This window comes from Ictidomys tridecemlineatus, chromosome 12, assembly GCF_052094955.1.
Source record: "Ictidomys tridecemlineatus isolate mIctTri1 chromosome 12, mIctTri1.hap1, whole genome shotgun sequence".
NCBI lineage: Eukaryota > Metazoa > Chordata > Mammalia > Rodentia > Sciuridae > Ictidomys > Ictidomys tridecemlineatus.
Window position 1 is genome coordinate 61,725,454 of NC_135488.1, and position 19,580 is coordinate 61,745,033.

General features: G+C 51.2%; 1 protein-coding gene across 3 annotated transcripts in view; it reads left to right on the forward strand.

Annotated features, from left to right (window-relative positions):
• Positions 1–212: 212 nt before the first annotated feature.
• The window catches only part of Rab11fip5 (RAB11 family interacting protein 5), a 35,764-nt gene continuing 16,396 nt past the window's right edge, over positions 213–19,580 (forward strand). For 2 of the 3 annotated variants that reach the window (XM_005322155.4, XM_021724345.2), the window contains exon 1: positions 213–838. In XM_005322155.4, coding sequence (XP_005322212.2) covers positions 411–838 — 428 coding nt within the window. In that variant the 5' untranslated portion in view covers positions 213–410. The remainder of the gene's footprint in view (positions 839–19,580) is intronic. The other variant, XM_005322156.5, reaches the window with a different exon arrangement.

Genomic DNA, 19,580 nt, shown 5'->3' on the forward strand with positions numbered 1-19,580 from the left:
GGGCGGGGCCAGCGCGGGAGCCCCGCCCACCTCTGCAGAGGCCAGAGCCCCGCCCCGGGCCCGCGTCGCCCCGCCCCCTCCTGCTTCTGGCAGGTCTGCGGCGGCCGGGGAGCGAGCCGCGCCCCCGCAGCTCTGCCGCACCGCCACGCGGGTCGCTGCCGCGGGCCGCGGGACACGGGGCGGGGCCGGGGGCGGGGCGCTGACGTCGCAGCGCGGCCGGCGGCTGGGGAGGCGGGGAGGCGGGGAGGCGGCGGCCGGTCGGCCCAGCCCAGCCCGCAGCTGCGGCGGTCCGGTGTGAGGGCGGCGGCGAGCGGGCTCCTGACCGCCCTCTGCCGCTGTCAAGTTTGTCACTTGGTCCCCGCGTCTGCGCCGGGTTCGGCCAGCCTTCCCCCGCCGCCGCTTCCCCCGGCATGGCCCTGGTGCGGGACGCCGAGCCGGTGGTGGGGCCCTCCCGCTGGCTGCCCACGCACGTCCAGGTGACGGTGCTGCGGGCCCGCGGGCTGCGTGGCAAGAGCTCCGCCGGCAGCACCAGCGACGCGTACACGGTGATTCAGGTGGGCCGCGAGAAGTACAGCACGTCGGTGGTGGAGAAGACGCAGGGCTGCCCGGAATGGCGCGAGGAGTGCTCCTTCGAGCTGCCGCCCGGCGCCCTGGACGGCCTGCTCCGGGCGCAGGAGGCCGACGCGGGCCCGTCGCCCTGGGTCACGGGCTCAGCCAACGCCTGCGAGCTGGTGCTCACCACCATGCATCGCTCGCTCATCGGCGTCGACAAATTTCTGGGCCAGGCCACGGTGGCGCTGGACGAAGTCTTTGGTGCAGGCCGCGCCCAACACACGCAGTGAGTGGGGGGGCGCAGAAACGGTTGAAGGCCTCACCGGGTGGGGCTGGTGGGAGATCAGGACCCCGAATCTCAGCGGGGCAGTGAGCCCCTTGCCTCGCGCTCAAAGGTGTAAACCGACAGATAAGTTGGTTTTTCGCATTTTGGAGTCCTCTCCCGGTTTCTCAAACAGACGCTGGTGGGCTCTGGGAGGCCAGGGGAGTTTGAGTGGCCAAGCACTAGCAGTAGATTGTCAAGGAAAGTTAGGAGTGGAATTCTGAGGCTTTGGGCTGGGAAATCAAAAAGGGAAATCTTAAGGCCTCGGGGCCTGTCTCCCTTTCCAAGGAGAGGAAGGGAACTGCAGTCACTGATCTGCCCTGTGGGGGAAGGAACGTGAGAGGCGTCCCACCTGAACCTCGAGATTGCTCAGGACATCTGTTTTTTGCCCTCCACTGTCTAGTGTCTTTTGCAGTCCCAGTGTCCAGGGTCCCTGGCCTGAGGACTCGAGGAGCCCCTAAGAAAGGAAATACTTAGGTCAGCTTTCAAGTGGCCTGCCTGCTGCCCTGCCCAGGTGGAGTCAGTGGTCGTTAGTGCATAGCAGGAGCTCTCTCCCAGGCGCTTAGCTTGAGAAGGGCCAGTGGGTTTTTTAATAATTTATTTTGACAGCATTTAGCCTTCCCTGTGTTAAGATCAAGGCTTCAGTCTTGTAGCTTCATTTCCTGTTTTGGGCTTGGGCAGGATCTGGAAGCCAGTCCTCAGGGTGGACCACCTGCTGTGGATCACTGAGTGGTTAACTTGTCTGTGACCTGGGAGGGGAGGGGAAGAGGATGGGAACTGGGGTGTGTCCTAGGTGGGGGCTAGCGGTCTTCAAAGTTTTGCCCAGGGGAGTGGCTCCCACTTAGTAAACCTAGGAAGGGCTGCCAGAGGAGAGGAATGAGCCTCCAGCTTGGTGCAGAACCAGATGAAAGCAGAATTTGAATAGAAAAGGGTCTGACCTTGAACATTTTTCAAAATGTGGCTAGAGAAGGGCCTTCCTGGCTGGCTGCAGCCTGGTGTGGGAAGTAGGTTAGCATGGGGCAGGTTCCAGGCAAGCCTGTGACCTGACTCCATCTCCCCCTGCTCTAGCCTTCTCCCCTCCTTTCCTATGACTTGTTCAGTTGCTTGGTGTGGGATCATGTGGTATAGCTTGGCCCTTGTTTTGTTTTTTTCCTACCTCTTTCTGTGCTCTCCTTCTTTCCTGGCTCAGGGAACCCAAAGGGGTGGATGTGGGGTGAAATGCTCTCTCCTGGATTTCTTACCACTTTCTTTTTCAGAAGAGGTATCTGTCTCCAGTGTACCTCTTCCCCCTCCCACTACTGAGCTACTCTGGCCAGGCTGGTGGATGACTTATCTGCTGTGTGTTGGGGGTTGGGGGGAGGGGAGCAGACCAATTAAAAAAAAAAGACAGGGAGGAGCATCTTTGATCCCTCCCCCCCCCAAATTCCTGCCCTTGCTTTACTCTTAGCTTCTGGATCTTAGCTGAGCTGGCCCAGCCTGCGGGTCCAGGTGGGCCTGTTTTCGGCCAAGAACAGTGCTGGGAGAATTTGACTTACCACCCCTTGATCTGAACAAGAGCCTTAGTTTACTTTATAGAAGTCATCTTTTCCACCAGATCATTCCACACCCACCTGACTGTCCTTCCTCTGATGCATTGACCTGGGCTATTTATAGAGCTTGGAGTTGGCAGGAGTGGGACAGGATACTTAGGGTGGGCAAAGGAAAACTCCATGAAATTGGCCTCTAGCTTACTGTACCCAACTTCATGCCCATTGACCCAGGGTGAAGGCTGCCACCCCTACTCAGTCCCCACCTCTGGCTCTAATGGCCACTCCTAGAGGCATATCTTGACCCTGGTATGGGATGCTAAGACAGTGAGTCTGCACATTGCCTAGTAGGAAGAGGGCTAGATAGAGACCAGGGTGTACCTTCCTCAGCTTTGCATAATGGTGGAAAAGAACATGCACATGTAGCTGTGATGGTCTCAGGGAGGTCCTATGTCACTGACAGTCTTGGTTAAGAGGAGATGGCTGTGTAGTTGTACCAAACAGATCCCAGTGTCAAGCCTGTCACCTTGTGGCAAGTTAGGTAAACTCCTGGTGCCTCAGTTTTCTCATCTGTGAAATGGGGATGATTGACTCCTTCTGAGGGCTGTGTGAGGAGCGAAATGAGAATGCAAGCAAAGCTTTTAGTGCAGTCCTTGGGCGTGCTAGGGAGGTCAGTGGACACTAGTAATCATGGAGGGAAGTTTTGGTAACTGTGTCCAGTAGTACTAGTCTGGAAGACCTTCCCTACTATGGAAGAACTTGTCATATGGGGAAGATAATCAAGACCTTAGAGTCTGGAAAGGCTTCAGGACCACTGTCGTGGGTGACAGGAATATGAGTTTCTAATGGAATGTCCTGACTCTGTGGCCTTCTGCCATGAGAACTAGGGCTGGGCGTGTGGTCCTAAGCCAGGCTCAGATTAGCCTGTGGCTCTGCAGCCCTCCCTCATGACTTTGTCTGGAGCTGCCCCTGCCCTGGGTGGAAGGCAGGACAGCACAGTGCTGAGAGACCTGGAGACAGGGTTTTATTCCCAGTTCTGTGACTAGTGGACAGGTTTCTTGATCTGTTTCCTCATTTCTTAAAAGATCACAATAATCATCAGTTATAGATGGAATAAGATACCACCTCTGAAAACCTCAGTATGGTTCCTGACACATAGAAGCTTTCAAATTGTTGGTGTTGGTTTGCTCTGGAGCACTGGTTCTAGGTGCCCCCCCAGTAGCCCCTGAAAGTTCTTTGTCAATGGGACACTCTTTGAGGTGAGGGTTTTCACTAGATTTTTTTTCCCAAATAACCGAACAGGAAGTTCTCAAAATAAAACTTAACGTGGAATACAAGGATACTTAATTAGAACATCTTCTCCTCTACAGAACTGTGTGTGGACCATCATGGTTCTGCTGGGTGTGACAATCCCAAGAGATGCTTCTCTGCTTGCGGGTGGGTTGGGAAGACCTGCTCTTGACCCTCTGGGAGCCTTGGTTTATGTGTATTTGGCAGGGAAAGGGCAGGTGCTCTCAGGAAAACTGTTCCACAATAGTGAACCTATACTCCCAAAGATACTGGACCTGATCAGCTTCCCCCTGACCCAAATGTGGAGTAAAATGGTCCCAGCCATTAGACCTAGAGTCTGGAGGCCTATGGGGTCAATAATTATGGGCTGGTCCCTTGGAAAAGCCAAAGCTATGAGTTTGATTTGGTTCGGTATTAGTTGTCTTTTTTCATCACAAAGACTAAAAATCTGTGTGGCTATCCAGGTTGCTAATTGTGATGTGGCCCCTGGAAGGCTCTGTCAACCTTTTGCCCAGACAGTGCCATTGGGGATTTTGGGGGGCGAGGGAAAGCTCAGGGGTCATGGTGATCTGAGACCTCTTTGAAAAGGCTGGTTTTGAGAACCCTGGGAAGCACCTGAGGGGAAAGGCAGTTCATTGGCCCAAGGGTGGGAGTTGTTTGAGGGCTTCTTCCTTTTCCTTGGGCTTTCTTTCCCGATGGGCCGCTTGTAACTGTAGTGAGCAGATGATGCCTGACCTGCAGCCTTCCCTCCACTGTTTTCCAGGTGTGAGTCTGTTGTTCAGGAAGCAGCTGAGGCCACTCAGGTCCCTGGCTTTGGCTCTTGGTCCAACCCCAGGCCTGGAATTTAGGCCGTGGGGCTTCTAGGGAAGGGTGTGGCTGCACTGTAGCCAGTCATTAGGACGCACAGGCATCTCTCTTGTTGTGGGCCACTTTTATTTGGGGTTGCTTGAGCAGCAGCTTCTGGGAGTGGGGAGGGATAGGAAGTGTGACTCCTCTGTTGGTCTGGGAAGCTCCTTCTTGCTGGCACAGCAGCTTCCGCTTCTCTCTGCATCTGCCCTTGGCCCCGAGCCCTGGGTGGGAACTGGGAGGCTACCAGGGGCCTGTGGTCAGCTTCATCTCTGCCCCGCTCCCCTGTCCCTGTAGACAGCTGGGGAGGAGGCACCATTCTAGGCAACCTTGAGAGCTGTCCTCTTTTTTTTTTTTTTTTGGTGGCAGCTGCCTGTCCCTCTTGTTATTGTTGCCACCCTGATGTGTGACGCTCTTCTGCTCTTCTCATTGCTAAACTGCTGGTCTGGCCTTGTCCAGATGTTTCCCCTGCCCTTCCCACTGTGCTCCAAGACAGATGATTAACACAGTGACAGAAACTGTGGTGACTCTGAGGAAATCAGTCATCTTTTTTAAAACTCCGCAGAATGCTGTAGCTCTTCTCTACAGCCAAGCAGTAAAAATGCGTCCACAACTTGGGTCCTCCATGTTCCTGGCAGTCTGGTCACTTTATTCTTTCTCTGTTGGCCTCAGGCTGTTTTCTTCTCTCAGGATTTAAAGGGGGCTTGGCTCTGGGACATGTGGAAACTGAGGCTGGAGGAGGAGAGGAGAGGACAGTGTCCTCAGCTACTCAGCAGTTAGCAGAGGGTAGAGGGGATGGCTCTGTGTGGCTCCTCTCTCTCTTTTGGTACTGGAGATTTGACCCAGGGGCATATTACCACTGAGCTACATTTCCCACTCCTTTTTATTGTTTATTTTGGTACTGGGGATTGAACTTGGGGGTACTTGATCACTGAGCCACATCCACAGCCCTATTTTTTTGTAATTTATTTAGAGACAGGATATCACTGAGTTGCTTAGCACCTCATTTTTGCTGAGGCTAGCTTTGATCTTGTGATCCTCCTGTCTCAGCCTCCTGAGCTGCTGGGATTACAGGCATGTGCCACTGTGCCTGGTAAACTAATTTTTACTTTGAGGCAGGGTCTCACTGAGTTGTGTAGCACCTTGATAAGTTGCTGAGGCTGGCTTTGAACTTGTGATCCTCCTGCCTCAGCCTCTTGGGCTTCTGGGATGACAGGCATGTACCACCACACCCAGCTCTGTGTGGATGCTGTTAAACCCAGCAGCCTGCAGAGCTGTAGGATTTGGAGTGAAGAAGAGATGGCTTTTGGGCCTTGTGTTCATTCCAAAGTTCCTGTGGATAAGCTGGTGGGGTTTTGCTGAGATAGGGATACTGCTGCTGGGAAAGGGGAGGGGACCTTGGCAGAGCAGAGGCGTTTCCAGAGGCATTTCTGGAGTACCCCTGGTGGGGGAGGGGTTCCAGAGGAGAGGAGGCCATGGACATCCCTCTAAATTTTGGGGAAGTGTCATATCCAATAACAGTATTTTGGGATGAAAGTGCATCTCTGGAGATGTTCAGAGTAGACAGGTCGCTGGGGTAGGCTGTGGTCCAGGAAGGCCTCCTGAGAAGAGTTCTGCACCAAAGGTCTATTGGGTGGCCATTGGAGAATCCATCTGTCATCCCAGCCTTTTGAATCCCCACACTTGGAGCATCATGCACTCTTGTTTTGGTGGTTTATTATTGTTACCCTGTTGGTCTTGTGAATCATCATGAACCTCTTTCTAGGTGTTGGCCTTATCCTAACGACTTGATTTCTATTAACTCACCTCAAGTCCTTGAGGTGTAAGTGCTGTCACTATGCTTAATAACCAAGGAAACATTAGCATAGAGAGGTCAAGTGACTTTTCTAAAGGCACACAGCACATGACAGAGTTGGGATGTGCACCCAGGCAGTCTGGCCTCAGAGTCTATGCTCCTGACCATGACATGTGCTGCTCATTGTCTTCCACTGTCTCTCTCATGATTCCACTCTTCACAGGGCCAGGTGTTCAGCAGCTGCCCTGCTGAGGCCTCTCTCCCTCCCTAATATATGTCTGGGGTTAGCTTTTGGGCTTCATAAGTGAGACCTATTTCTTCCTGGTGAGCTCTGGGTTTATTGGAACAAGCATGTTTGGTGTGTCCCTCTCGCCTGGTCATATCTGTTCCAGAGGATGGGGGTGTTGCCTGCCATGAGATGTCTCTGAGGGGTGGGGTGAAGCCTTGGAAGCTGTGCCTCGTGCTCCCCATTCCAGGGCCTGGGGCATCAGCACATAGAAGACTTCCTGACCTTTCCCAGGGTGTCACGTGCTTGCTTTACCTGACTGAACACTCCTAGCCCTTTGGTCCCTCCTCCTATAGTGATGTAGTCATTTCCTGTATATTTTTCTTTTGGTTCAACATCTAAAAAGCCATTACTGGGCAACTGCTATAACCACGGTGCCTAGGCCAATGCTGGGAGAAAGCAGGGAAAGAAAATGGATAGCCCTTCCCCTAGAAATACAAAAATGTGTTTGGAGCAACACTCATGTGGAGGATAATGAGCCCACAGAGAAGCATATAAAAAATCTGAGAGAAGAATATGGTTGAGATAAGGGGGAGCAGCTCAGGGTTGGAGGGATCTGTGTGGGTTTTGGGGGGGGAGGCTGGGTCTTGAATGGCAGGCGTGGCCTGATTGGGGGGCTTGGTATCTTGGAGGCAGGGAAACTGCCCCTCTAAAAGGAGAGGTGGTGTGGTGGGACCGGCCTGGGAGAGGTGGCAAGTGGGGAGCCAAGTTTAGTTTTCTTTGTGCTTCTCTCAAGCAAAAATAGCCTGGCTTTCTTTACTTTTTATTTTTGAGTAGTTCACCTGGTTCAAAATTCTAAAGGTACAGAAGGGAACACCTTGCCCCCATCTCGAGTTACCTAGTTCCTCTTTTCAGAAGCAGCCAACACTGCCAACACTCCGGAATCCAACATTATTTTATGCATATATAAACAGATGCGTTGTGTGTTTTCCTCTCCCCCTCCCTCTTTGTATGTCCAAGTGCAACATTCCCAGCACACAGTTATGTGCTATAATTGGCCACTTTCCCACACAGGGATATTTATTGTTCATTTCTACCTGGGATCTGAACTGAGACCCAGAGGAGGGGACAGCCATCACTATGTTCTGTCTTTCCTGACCCAGGGCTGCTGTTTAAGGTGACTATGAGGTTAGGAGCCACGGGAGGCAGGTGGGGGGGATGCGTTATGTAGAATTCTTCCTTCTTCCCCAAGCTTCTGAACATCCCCTGGAAGAGGGCATCTTGTTGCTTCTTTTCTTCCTCGTGGACAGGGTCATTGCTGCTTGGCTTTGGCAACCTGGCTCCTGGAGGGCTGATGACGGCCTGTAAAAGGCCTGGGATAGACAATAAACCCAAATCTTTAAGTGTGGCTTGGCCTACTTTTCAGACTACTTTCCCAGCATCACCTCATTTTGTTCTTCCCTAAGGGCAGCAGGCAGAATGACCCCCATTTTCCTGGGCATGGGAGTCTGGGGTCTCAGGAGATAGAATGACCTGTCCAAGGTTACAGGACTTGTTTGATTAGTAGCTGGATTCCAGCCTGTGCCTTTCCCCTGGGTTGTACTGTTGGCCTTACATACTTTCTGTTGCTGTCTGGTGGTTAGACTTGCCTCCTGGCATTTTTATAGCTTTTCCTCATGTGGGTGAGCACGAGGCCTCTGGCCCCTTCTGAGGCAAGCTGACAGTGACAGACCTTTGGAGCCTCCAGCAGGAGGGTGAGGATTAGAGGAAATGTTTATGCTTAGGAGGGAGGGAGGCTGGACCTGGCTGAGGTCTGAGGTGGGGGGATGAGGCAGGGCTACCCAATGGATGATGGTGTGGGCTCCCTCTGAGGGTTGTCGGTGCCAGGCTTGGTGTGGTGCCAGAAGAGGTGATAAGATCATCTTTGGGCTCGATAAGAGGCATATCCTGTCCTGCGATTACGTCTGGCTTGCAGTTTTACTGTAGATAGCAAGTTGGAGTGGGTTAGGTTGTGGGTGTTGGGAGACACGGTTTGGCCTGAGGCCCCCACACCTCCTGTCTGCTGGAGTGTGAGACAGACTGCTTGGGTGGGGATTTGGAGAGGAGAGAAGGCATAGGAATGGAGGGGACTCTGGATAAAGGAATTTCTATTTGTCTCTCTAAACTCTGAATATATAACAGTTCTAGTTGGCACTTCTCCCTGTCTATGTTATCACCCCCATTTTGCGGAGGTAAAATGGCTTGTTTAAAGCCACTTAATGAATGCCAAGACTAGAACCAGGCCTCCTATTTTCCAGTCCACTGGGGTTTTCCCACAATGCCCTTGAAATAATTTTTTTTCATTTTATTTCTGAGACAGAAGCCAAGTCCTGCCAGTTACGGTGTTAGGAGGTTCCCCAGCCCCTTCTTTCTTCTCATTGAGACAGGCCTAGATGCATTGCCCAGACTGGCCTCAAACATCTATGCTCAAGCTGTCCTCTGCCTCAGCCTCCCAAGTATGTGGGACTCTGGACATACACGGTCACTCTTGGCTAAAAGATGTTCTATATCTTGGGCCTTGTCCTGAGTTGTGAGACATAAAAGGTAAATATTGGTCTCTGGTTTCAGTAGCAGTGAGTCCCCGGTGGAGTGGCTCTGCCGTAGGCAGCTGTAGGGACACCAAAGAGAGGCATCCAAGGGGGGCCTTCTGACCCTCCTGATATCCCTGTTGCCCCTGACCTAGATCAGGATTTTTTTTTTTAAATTTATAGACCGTTAGCTGCTGTTGCCTTTTTAAAACCAGAGTGCCCATTTATTAATTTATGATCAGAAATTGCTGCTGTGACATAAGGGAGTTACTGGGGTCATTCTGGCTTGGGTCTTCCTGGGTTGTACCAGCTCCACCCTGGCCTCCCAGGGCCTCACCTTGCTACCCTGCCCTTTCCCTGCTGATCCTCACTTTTCCTACAGAATGGTGTCCTTCAGCTCCCGTCCTTGTGCTGTACCTTGTAGCACACTTCAGGTTCCAGAGTAAAGTCACAGTGTGATATTGGAGACTAACTTCCATCTGCCCCAAAGCACCTTTCTGCCCACATTTGCACGTCCAGTCCTGCCATCTGCATGTTCTGTGCCTCTCACCTGGAATGCCTCCCTGACTCCTCCTTGCTTTTTCCCTACCTGCTGTTCAAGGACCCCAGTAAATGGCATGTCCTATATATCCCCTTCCAAGATCACCCTGCCAATCCCTTTTAACCTTCTGTGAACTGTGGGGTTGACCACTCTGTTTCTTTTTCGTGTAACTGTCTTATTTCCTCACAAGATGTAAATGTCCCAAGGACACTGTGTTTTTGTTCCTGGAAAATCCTTGGGGAATGTGGGAGTGGAGGACTGGGTGAGGCCTCCTTTGGTTGGATGGAACTTCACTGGCAGATTCCGTGTGCCCCTAGGAGGGATGGGTGCTGGTGGTGTTGGTGTCAGACTGGGCTGTCAGGCTCTCATGGGCCTGGCCTGTGCTGGGCAGTGGGCAGGTGGGGCTGCGAAGCTCATAGGGGAGCCTAAGGCTTGGGAGTGAGGAGCAGGATCAGGAGTGGGGTGCAGGACGTAGCACAAGGAGGAAAGGCCTGCAGCCTGGCCCAAGGCTAATCCCCAGCTTCACAGAGGTCCTGGCAAGCCCACAATTGTTCCCTAGCAGGACCAAGAGGAGAGTATGCTCTCCAGCTGTCTCCATGATTCAGGCACTTTGTTAAAAAAAAAAAAAAATAACCATAATGTCATCATCACACAAAACCAGCAGTTCCTTAATAATCATCTAATATCCAGTCCACTTTCAAATTCCCTCAGTATCAAAAATATCTCTTCATGGATGGTTTGTTGAGTCAGGTTCCAAATAGGTCCTTGGGTTGTATGTCTCCTCAGCATATGTCTCCCCACCATTCCAGCTCCTGTCTCTTTGTTTCACAGCATTGGCTGGCATGGGAACTGGGCCTTTGTCCTTGAGAATGTCACACATTAGAGATGGATTCCTTATCATGCTTTCACCTTAATTTTCTCTTTTGTGAACTCTAGATCTCCCAGCACGAGTCCTTCCCAGGTGGGCTGTGACTGCATCACTGACAAGGAGCCCAGAGTAAGCCCTGGATCTTGGCTGTTGGCCCAGCACAGCCAGTTGCGAAGGTTCCCCAGAAACCTCTCTCTGTGGTTCTCGTGTCACTGGTGATGGCTGCCTGATCTCCAGTTCTGGTTCTTGTGGGAGGAGCCCCCTGTAAGGAAGGACTCCGCTTGGCTCCCTAGTCTCCCTGCTGTAGGAGTGGCAGGCTGGCACAGCTCAGCACCAGCAGGAATGGGATTCTTGGCTGTTGATTCTCATTTTGGGGATGACTTTCAAATTAAAATCCATCCTGCCTCACCATACTGTCTTGGCACCAGTCATTGAAGGCTGCAGGCCTTTTGAAGACGTAATCTCATCTACATGACATTGCTTGAAATGGCTGACTGCTGGCCAGGAGTGGCATCTGGGGCAGGCCACGTACAGGCAGATGTCTTGGTATGTTGTCCAACATCTGCATTTTGAGGCACGGACCTTCTTGCTCTGGAACTCTGCAATCTCCTATTTATGTCAACTCTAGGGAGGGAAGTTGGAGAGTGGGGCTGGGAAAGAACTGTCAGTGTTTTCCTTCTTCGCATAGCACCTGACTTCCCTTGACGAAGATTCTCATGGCAGCACAAGGGTAGCCCGATTGTGGGCATCTTGGCTTCCTTTGCCTCTGGGTGGGGTTTGACTCCTCCATCTGTCAGCTTTGCAGACCCTTGTCCCCTGTGTGGAGGTGGGTGTTATTTTAGTTAAGGTCTGTCTTTGAAGAGGCAGGAGCAGTGAGCAGCCATGAGAAGCTGCAGACCTGATGTGTGTGGCTTCAGCCTCAGCAGGTGAAGCTTAGATGAAGCCAGCCCCCAGGAATTTGAAGTTTGTGGGTTGAGGGCGAGATCAAAACAAGCTCCTGCTCCCCAGCTGGCAAGTGCCCTGCTGATTTGATTCTCCGGAGTCATCTCTTTTGGCATGAGGCTCTTTGAGGGTCAGCCTCAGCACCGTGCAGCTTGCTGCTCACCAGGTCCTACGTGCCCTTGGGTAGGAAATGGAAGCAGCACCTGGCCTCTGCTTTGAGCCCTCAGCCTGGGTGCCTGACCTAACCTGTGCTGAGCTGGCCCCCTCCCCACTTGAGAGTGGGCCTTCTCAGCTGTCTGTGCTGTGGTCCCCTTTAGCATCTGTTGAAGTCCACAGGCCTCTCCCTAGAATAAGGTCTCTAAATAGAATTACAAAGTACACCAAAGATATTGAAGTAAATTTATCAATATGTTAAGACATTTGCTAGAAAAATGTACTTTATTACTGTTTTAAATAATGTGATCTAGTTGTGGTCTAATAACTTTACAATTCAAAGTAGCGAATACAAATACTTTGTGACATCTGCAATAGCTGTAATTCCATATGAAAATGGAATGTCTGGGTGACAAGCTTGTAGGTACTGCTACTATACTGTTACTGTTGCAGAAACTTACTGTCAACAGGCAAGTTAAATTTCAGTTAGAGATTAGGGGAAGTAAAGATGTAACTTTATTCCTAATACACATCCCTACCCTAGAGAAATGAGATGACTTTGGATTCTTTGTTGAGCAGAGACGCTGGGGTTCTGGGTGTGGGGCTGTGTATGTGCTGTACTTGAAGAAGGAGGCAGTGATGAAGGCCCAGGACTCTGGAGCCAAGGAGCCTTCTTTCAAGTCCTGGCTGTCCTGCTTCCTGAACAGCACGTGACTTACCTTTGTGAACTTCTCTGCATCTCAGTGTCCACATCTGCCAAACATGATAGCTGACACTTCTGTGCTGGCCCTGAGAGCTCCACCCATAATCCTGTGAATACTCAGAGTGGTCCTGTGAGAAGGGACGTCTCTTACCCCTGCTTTATAAATAGGCGAGGAACCCAAGACTTAGAGAGGTCAGTTAGCCTGCCCACCGAGCTCATGGTGACTGACGGGCTAGGGCTGAAGCCCAGGCAGCCTGGCTCCCCAGTGCATGTTTCTGGCCGCTTTTAGATCTTGCCTCTCATCCTGACCTCTGAAGGTTGTTCATGGAATTAACTAGGATGTGAATTGTAATTTAGTGTGTCAAGGGTTTCGTATGGTATGTAGCTCACAAGTGCTGAGTGAGTGGCTGTAGTTGGTAATGGTGATAAGTACCAGTGGCTTTCAAGGCCATGTGGTGGGTTGGTGTGTGATCAGTATCCAGGCCTCCTCCACCCCCATGGCTGAGCACTTCCCAGGTCTGTTAATGAGATGTTAGCTTGGAGATGGGGGCTGAGGAGGAGTCTCACAGTTAGAGAAGGGCCTGTTTTGAAACTCCCCACCCTCCTTAAGCCTGATATCCGTGGCTTCTTCCCTCTGGAGGCTTCTGTCTAGGGGGACAGTGGACAAGGGAGGGCCCTATGCTCTGTGGGAGGTCTTGCTCTCATGGATGAGACCCTGGGTGTGTCATGAAAGGAACAGTTAGAGAGCACTTGGGAACAGGTACAAACATGTTCCTGTAAGTCCTTAATTTGTTGGTTTATTGAACAAATATTTGAGTGTCCCCTGTTAAGTGTTAGACATGCAAAGTTGAGCAGAAGAAATCTCCTGCCTATGGAGCAGGAGAGGTCAGGTGTGTGCACGGTCCTCATTTTACTGTGGGGAGTGCGTCCATGAGTGCTCACACGGGGTCAGGGTGAGGTAAGTACAATGAAGAAATAAAATAAGGTGGAAGTGTGGTTGTAGTTGGGCTACTTAGGGAAGGCTGAGGAGGTGCGACTGAAGGGAGACCTGCTGGGAGGGGGTGAGCAACTGCAGGGTCTGGGCCTGTATTTCAGACAGAAGAAACAACACATGCAGAGGCTTTAAGATGGGACACGCCTCGTGGGCTCAGGGACTCCAGGAGAGGGCTGCTATGGCCTGAGTGGAATGAGAAATGCAGAGAGTCATGAATTGAGACCTAAAAAGTGCTGAGGGGTGCAGTGTGGGGTGGTCTGATTGCCGTCTTTTCTGAGTGGACGCTTGGGCAGCAGGGTGGTGGGTAGGCAGGGAGTTAGAATGCTAGGAGGGTGTTGGTGGGGTGGGCTGCAGGGAGGCAGTGCAGAGAGCGGTTGAATTCTGGAGATGATTTTCAGGTACAGCTAACAGTTTTTGTTTTTGCAGTACTGGGGATTGACTTTGGGGTGCTTTACCACTGAGCTATACCCCAGCCCTTTGTATATATGTGTATTTTTTTTTTTTACAATAAATCTCTTTCCTTTTTTAGAATATTTTTTGTAGTTGTTGATAGATCTTTATTTTATTTATTCATATGTGATGCTGGGAATCAAACCCAGTGCCTCACACATGCCAGGCAAGTGCACTACTGCTGCACCACAGTCCCAGTCCCCCAGCCCTTTATATTTTATCCTGGGATAGCAGTTGCTAAATTGCTGAGGCTGAACTTGAACTTGTGATCCTCCTGCTTCTGCCTTCCCAGTAACTGGGATTACAGGCTTGTGCCACTTGCACCCAACCAGTTCAAAGTTTTGATTTGGGTGTGAAATCAAAGAAACAAAGCTGGTTCCTTGGTTTGGGGTCTGGAATAAGTGGTGGGTGAGGGCTTAGAAAGAGGCACTGTTATTTGGGTCTGAATATTGGACTAAGAAGTGGGGGTGCATCAGGTGTGTTCAGATCAGTAGCTGCAGTGCCTCATAGCCCCCTCCCTGCTCTCTGACAGGATTCACCTGGCACTTGCATGGGTGTTTTTGGCAGCTGCAAGGTTGGCTGTCCTTGGGTGTTAGGCTTCCCTAATTATGTCATGTGACATCTGTTAGTCCAGCTGTGTTTCCTGAGAAATGGGTGGGGAACTGGGTATGAGGCCTGGGAACCCCATGGACAGGAATAAATAGCTAGGGCTATAATCTTGGTAACAGTTGAGCATCGTTGCTACCTTCCCACTCTCAATCCCACTTTTGTCCTGCTTGTGGGGTTTGTGGGGGAGAGTCTCAGGGCTGAGTCCCAAGTCCACCCCTGGGCCTGTTGAACTTTGACAGGCAGACAGCTTGAGCGAGGAGTTTAAATTGAGGAGGAGGCCCTTTAAGGGCTTTCCTTTCACATTCCTAGGAATTTTGGGGCAGATTGGCCTGCTCTTGACAAAGTTTTGAGGGGTTGGGGTTAGGACAAACTTGGATCATGCCAACTTTTTGAAGTGGAAGGTCTGGCCTTCACACCCATCCCGGTGCCTTCTCTGGGGTCTTGATGAATATCCAGGCCCTTTCCAGCCTCTGGGTCTCAGGGCCCTCAGAGGCAGGGGTACTTACGTTCACCTTTCTGAGTGATGCTACATCTTAAAAGGACATGGACATGGAGTGGGGCATCTTCCATGTCCAAATTCTGACTTACTAGCTGTGTTAGCGGTTTTTTTTTTTTTTTTTTTGCTATGACCAAAATATCTGACAACAACAACTTAGAGGAGGGAAAGTTCATTTATTTTGACTCACAGTTTTAGATGTCCCAGTCCATTGCTCTGGGCCCAAGGTGAGGAAGAACACCATGGTCAAAGGGTACTGTGGAGTAAAGCTTCTCAACTCATGGAATCGGGGAGGCAAAAGGAGCCTCCTCCCATTGACCCACATCCCCCAGCCATACCCCACCTGTTATTACCCAGTCAGTCCATTCAAACTAGGATGATCTGATTAGGTTACAGTTTTCATAATCTGATCACTCCACCTCTGAATATTCCTGCATCAGCACAGGAGCTTTTAGGAGAGGCCTCATATCCAAACCATAATTTTGGCTATTTGACCCTCGGCAAGTTAAAACCTCCTCACAGTTTAGTTTCTTCATCTACAAAATGGGTATAGTGGATCCCATACCCTGCAGGTATCCTGGACTGTGGGTAGTAAGAGAGGTACAGAGCTGGGTGCATAGTGATCATCCAGTAGGATTAGCTCTGGTTATTTTCTAGCCCCATTATGTGCATCCCTCCACTTGGTGTGATCCATAGGAAGCAGCAGTGTGGGCATTCCTGGGAGCTGGGCAGAAATGGAGCCTCTCAGGCCCCGTCAAGGGCATCAGAGCCTGCATTTTCATAAGACCCATTGGTTCTTTTGCAGATTGAGAAGTGTTGATGCATCTCTCCTGAAGAGCAGCATCTGCAACATTTTCAGGTGCAAGGAATTTTCTCTTACTCTCCCTTGCCTCTTGATGCCCATCATGTCTTGGCTACAGAGCCACAAGGGACAAGACTCAGCTAATACTCATCTTTATCAAAATGCTGTGCACTGAGCAGCTGCTGCCTGGGTCTTGGAGAGTCAGGTGTCCCAGATGGGGTGAGAGTTGGGGTGGGTGCATGTGGGTGGAGCGGTTTGGTTCCTTCAGTGAAGGATGTGCAGGTTGGTGATTGTGTGTTGTAAGGACTGGGAACCTGGGCTTTGAGAACCAAGTGGATGTGAGGGGAATTTTACTAGGGCAGAATCACTGTCCTTCCCCATGTCTTGGTGAGATTGTCATTTCAGAAGTGGTTTTGTGGAAATGAGGCCTACTTCCTCATAGCACTCTTAATTTACACAGTGCTTAATTATGCCTGACCCTCCCTGTGTCTTTCACTGGCAGATTGCTTCCTCCTGGGGAGAGATGAGTGTTTTTAGGTTCAGTTCTCTCAGAAGCAGCATATTCTAGAGACTTGGGAAGGCAAGCCTTAGATGGGCACAAAGTGACACTGGTTTCTCCTGGGTTCCACCAGATGTCCTTGAGGATAAAGCCAGGTGGAGGGAATGCTGATCTCTGACCTGTGAAATGATGTAGAGCAGATAGGGGCCATCCCACTGTGGTTCCCACATGTCATTGAGGAGCCCCTTGCTCTAAAAAATGTAGATTTCCAGACTGGACCTTATTGTTCAGTAAGTCTTGGCGTGCATGCATGCATCTGATACGTGGCAGGTTGGGGGTCTCTGAAGACAAGAGCTCTGTCCTGTGAGCCACCATCTTCTAGTAGTTGTATATTTTGGTCTTGGTCAAATCCTGATTGATTTTTGGCTGGGTCTCAGCCCTGGATGGGAGAAAGGTATCAGGCCTCAGCTTGGAATTTGTGGTTCCCAGGGCTGTGATGGCCCAGCCAGGCAAGGTGGGGAAAGCTCTGGTGAGTGGGCATGGGGGAGGAACAGAAATGGCAAAATCAGCAAAGAAACCAGGAGGCTGTTTCTTGTCCCATAGGACCATATCCCCTGTTGCCAGTCCTGGGGGACAAGGGTGGTGTTTGTTAAAGGAACTGGCAAATTGTCTTGAAGGCCAGGCACAGTGCTCAGGGTTAGGAATCAAGAACCAGAGTCCTGGAAGGCTGTCGAGAGAAGACAGAACTGACTGGGAAGTATTGGCAGCTGGAAGCCAGCTTCTGAGAGAGCAGTGAGGAGTGAATTGCTGAGGGGGTCTAAGAGCTCATGAGTTCTGCCTTGCTTTTTCCCCTTACTTTGGAGCTGTGCCCCAGGGGGGATACTCAGTGGCTGTCCACAGGGACCACAGTTCAGCTGAGGAGAAACACCCCAGGAGCCTGGGAATTGGATGGTCATGGAGCAGAGTACTGCCCAATCTGATTGAAGGGTGAATTGGGTTCAGAGTGTCTGGCCTGGTCAGAAAGTGGAGGGATTAGATCAGGCCAGCGGGGTCTCAGCTAAGAGTTTCCCAGAGGATGAGAACTTGATGGCACAGGACCTGTTGTCACATTCCCTGCAGAAGCCTCAGGGATAAACTGTTAGGAGCCTGGAGCTCATTTGCTCTTGGGTCCGCTGGGGGTGGGACATTGAAAGGATAGTCTCCAGCTGGCCCATCCTCCTCTCCAATGTTTATAGCTCCCTAGCCTCCAGGGGACTGGGTGCTACTGTGCCTGGCAGGGTGGAGGGAATGCTGAACTCTGACCTGCGAAATGATGTAGAGCAGATAGGGACCATCCCACTGTGGTTCCCACGTGTCATTGAGGAGCCCCTTGCTCTAAAAAATATAGATTTCCAGACTGGACCTTATAGTTCAGTAAGTCTTGGCGTGCGTGCGTGCCTCTGATACATGGCAGGTTGGGGGTCTCTGAAGACAAGGGCTCTGTCCTGTGAGCCACCATCTTCTAGTAGTTGCATATTGGGGGAGGTTGGGAGGTTGGGAGGCTTTCTGGTCCACAAAGAAGGAAGCAGGAGCTTCGGTCATGGTGGGGGGTGGGCCTCATCTGGGAGCGTTTGGCTGTGTGGCCTTGCCACCTCAGCCTGAGGAGGTCACACTTCTGCTCTGGCCAAGTCCTCTGGGAGCCTGAGGTGCCTGGCAGGGTTCCTTTCAGTCCCACTTGGACTGGTGGGCAGAGGGAAGGTTGGGAGGCAGAGGGGTAGAGACATCCTCACTCTGTTCTGAGGAGAACCTTTTCGCCTTCCTGACCTCCCTAAATAGCAGGTCAGAGAAAAAGCCGAATTCCTAGGGAAATTCGAAGAGAAGGTGAAGTGACCACACAGGGTAGGGCGGAGGATCCTTGGGGAGAGGCCTGAGCCTCAGACTGGGCTGATGATCCCCGTGCCTTCACCTGAGTGAGGGAGAACAGAGTGGCCTGTCCTGTGGCCCATAGTAGGTGTTCCTTATAAAAATTTTGAACAGGACAGAAATAGCCAATGTAGGAAGTGATAGTTCCCTGCAGCCTCACACCTGGGAGGTAACCACTGTTCTGGCTGTGTGGAATGTGACCAGCTGGGGCTGAGTGCCCTGACCTTCATGCCCCAGCAGAGGATATCTGTTACTGATTCCAGTTACTCAGGGAGCCTTGGCTAAATTGGGACTGGAGTCCATAAACTCCTTTTGCCTCAACTTCCCAGTGTCTTCCTGGGCTAAATGTGGCCCATTCCACAGCTGGGGAAAGTGACTGGAATGTGGTCTTTAAAGATTTAAGGGTCTGGCCAAGGGCTGGCATTGGGTTGAGAGGGCAGGAGGAGGCAGAGGCAGCTAGTAGGTCTTTCTCCTAAACTTGCCCCAGACATCCTCACATGCTGTCTTTCAGTTCAGCTCTCTTGGCGTGCACTCCTGCCCCTGCGTATCTGGACTCCCAAGAGGCGCATGCTCTTTGAGCATGGAGCTCTACCTTTCCTGCTGCACCACTGTTTTCTGGCCTGGCCTGGCCTTCCCAGAAGCTGGGAAGGAAAACCAGCAGCCCATACTCACTCTGTGCAGGCCATCAGGTGTGTCCCAAGGAGGGGACAGAGAGTAGCTCAAGATGAGCACCTGAAGGTTCAGTCACAATAACTCTTCGTAAGGGAGGCAGTTTGGAAGTGCTCTTGGGACAGCCTTAAAAAAAAGTGTTAAACAACAGCAAAGAAATTGCCAGCACTACCAAGTCTGTGCCATGACTTAATTCTGGATATTTGGATGTGTAGGGATTTTTCATACAAAGGACTCTGCTCTCAACCCCCTATGTCCTGCAGAAGCCCAGAGGGCTGAGGACTGTATAGTAGGTGGATCCCAAAGAGGAATGGCTACCATACTGCTACTGAGGAGTGTGTGTGCATCAAGGGACTTCGAGCCCTTTGATGATCAAACTGACCACAGTTGCTAGACCTTATTTTGCCTTCATGCTTGATGGGCTGGCTCTAGAACTCTAGGTAGGTGGAAAGCTTTCTGTCGGGCACTTGGAGGTGTACTTCATACAGAGCCCAGTGTGGCTAGCAAGGACTGGACACTTTTCATTCCTGGCGCATGATCCTATTTCCCCTTGGTGGAGGCCTTTAGGATTTCCTTTTCATGCCTGGTGTTCAGAAATCTCACAGTGAAAGCTGAGCACACCGGTGCACACTTACAATTCCAGCTATTTGGGAGGCTGAGGCAGGAGGATTTCAAGTTTGAGCTCAGCCTGGGCACATAGTGAGGCCTTATCAAAAAGAAAGGAAAGGGAAAAGGGATCTCAGTGACATTGAGGGCATGGGTCTATTTTATTCATTGTGCTGCATACTTGGGGAGCATTTGTACCGGCACTGATATTCATGTTCAGGA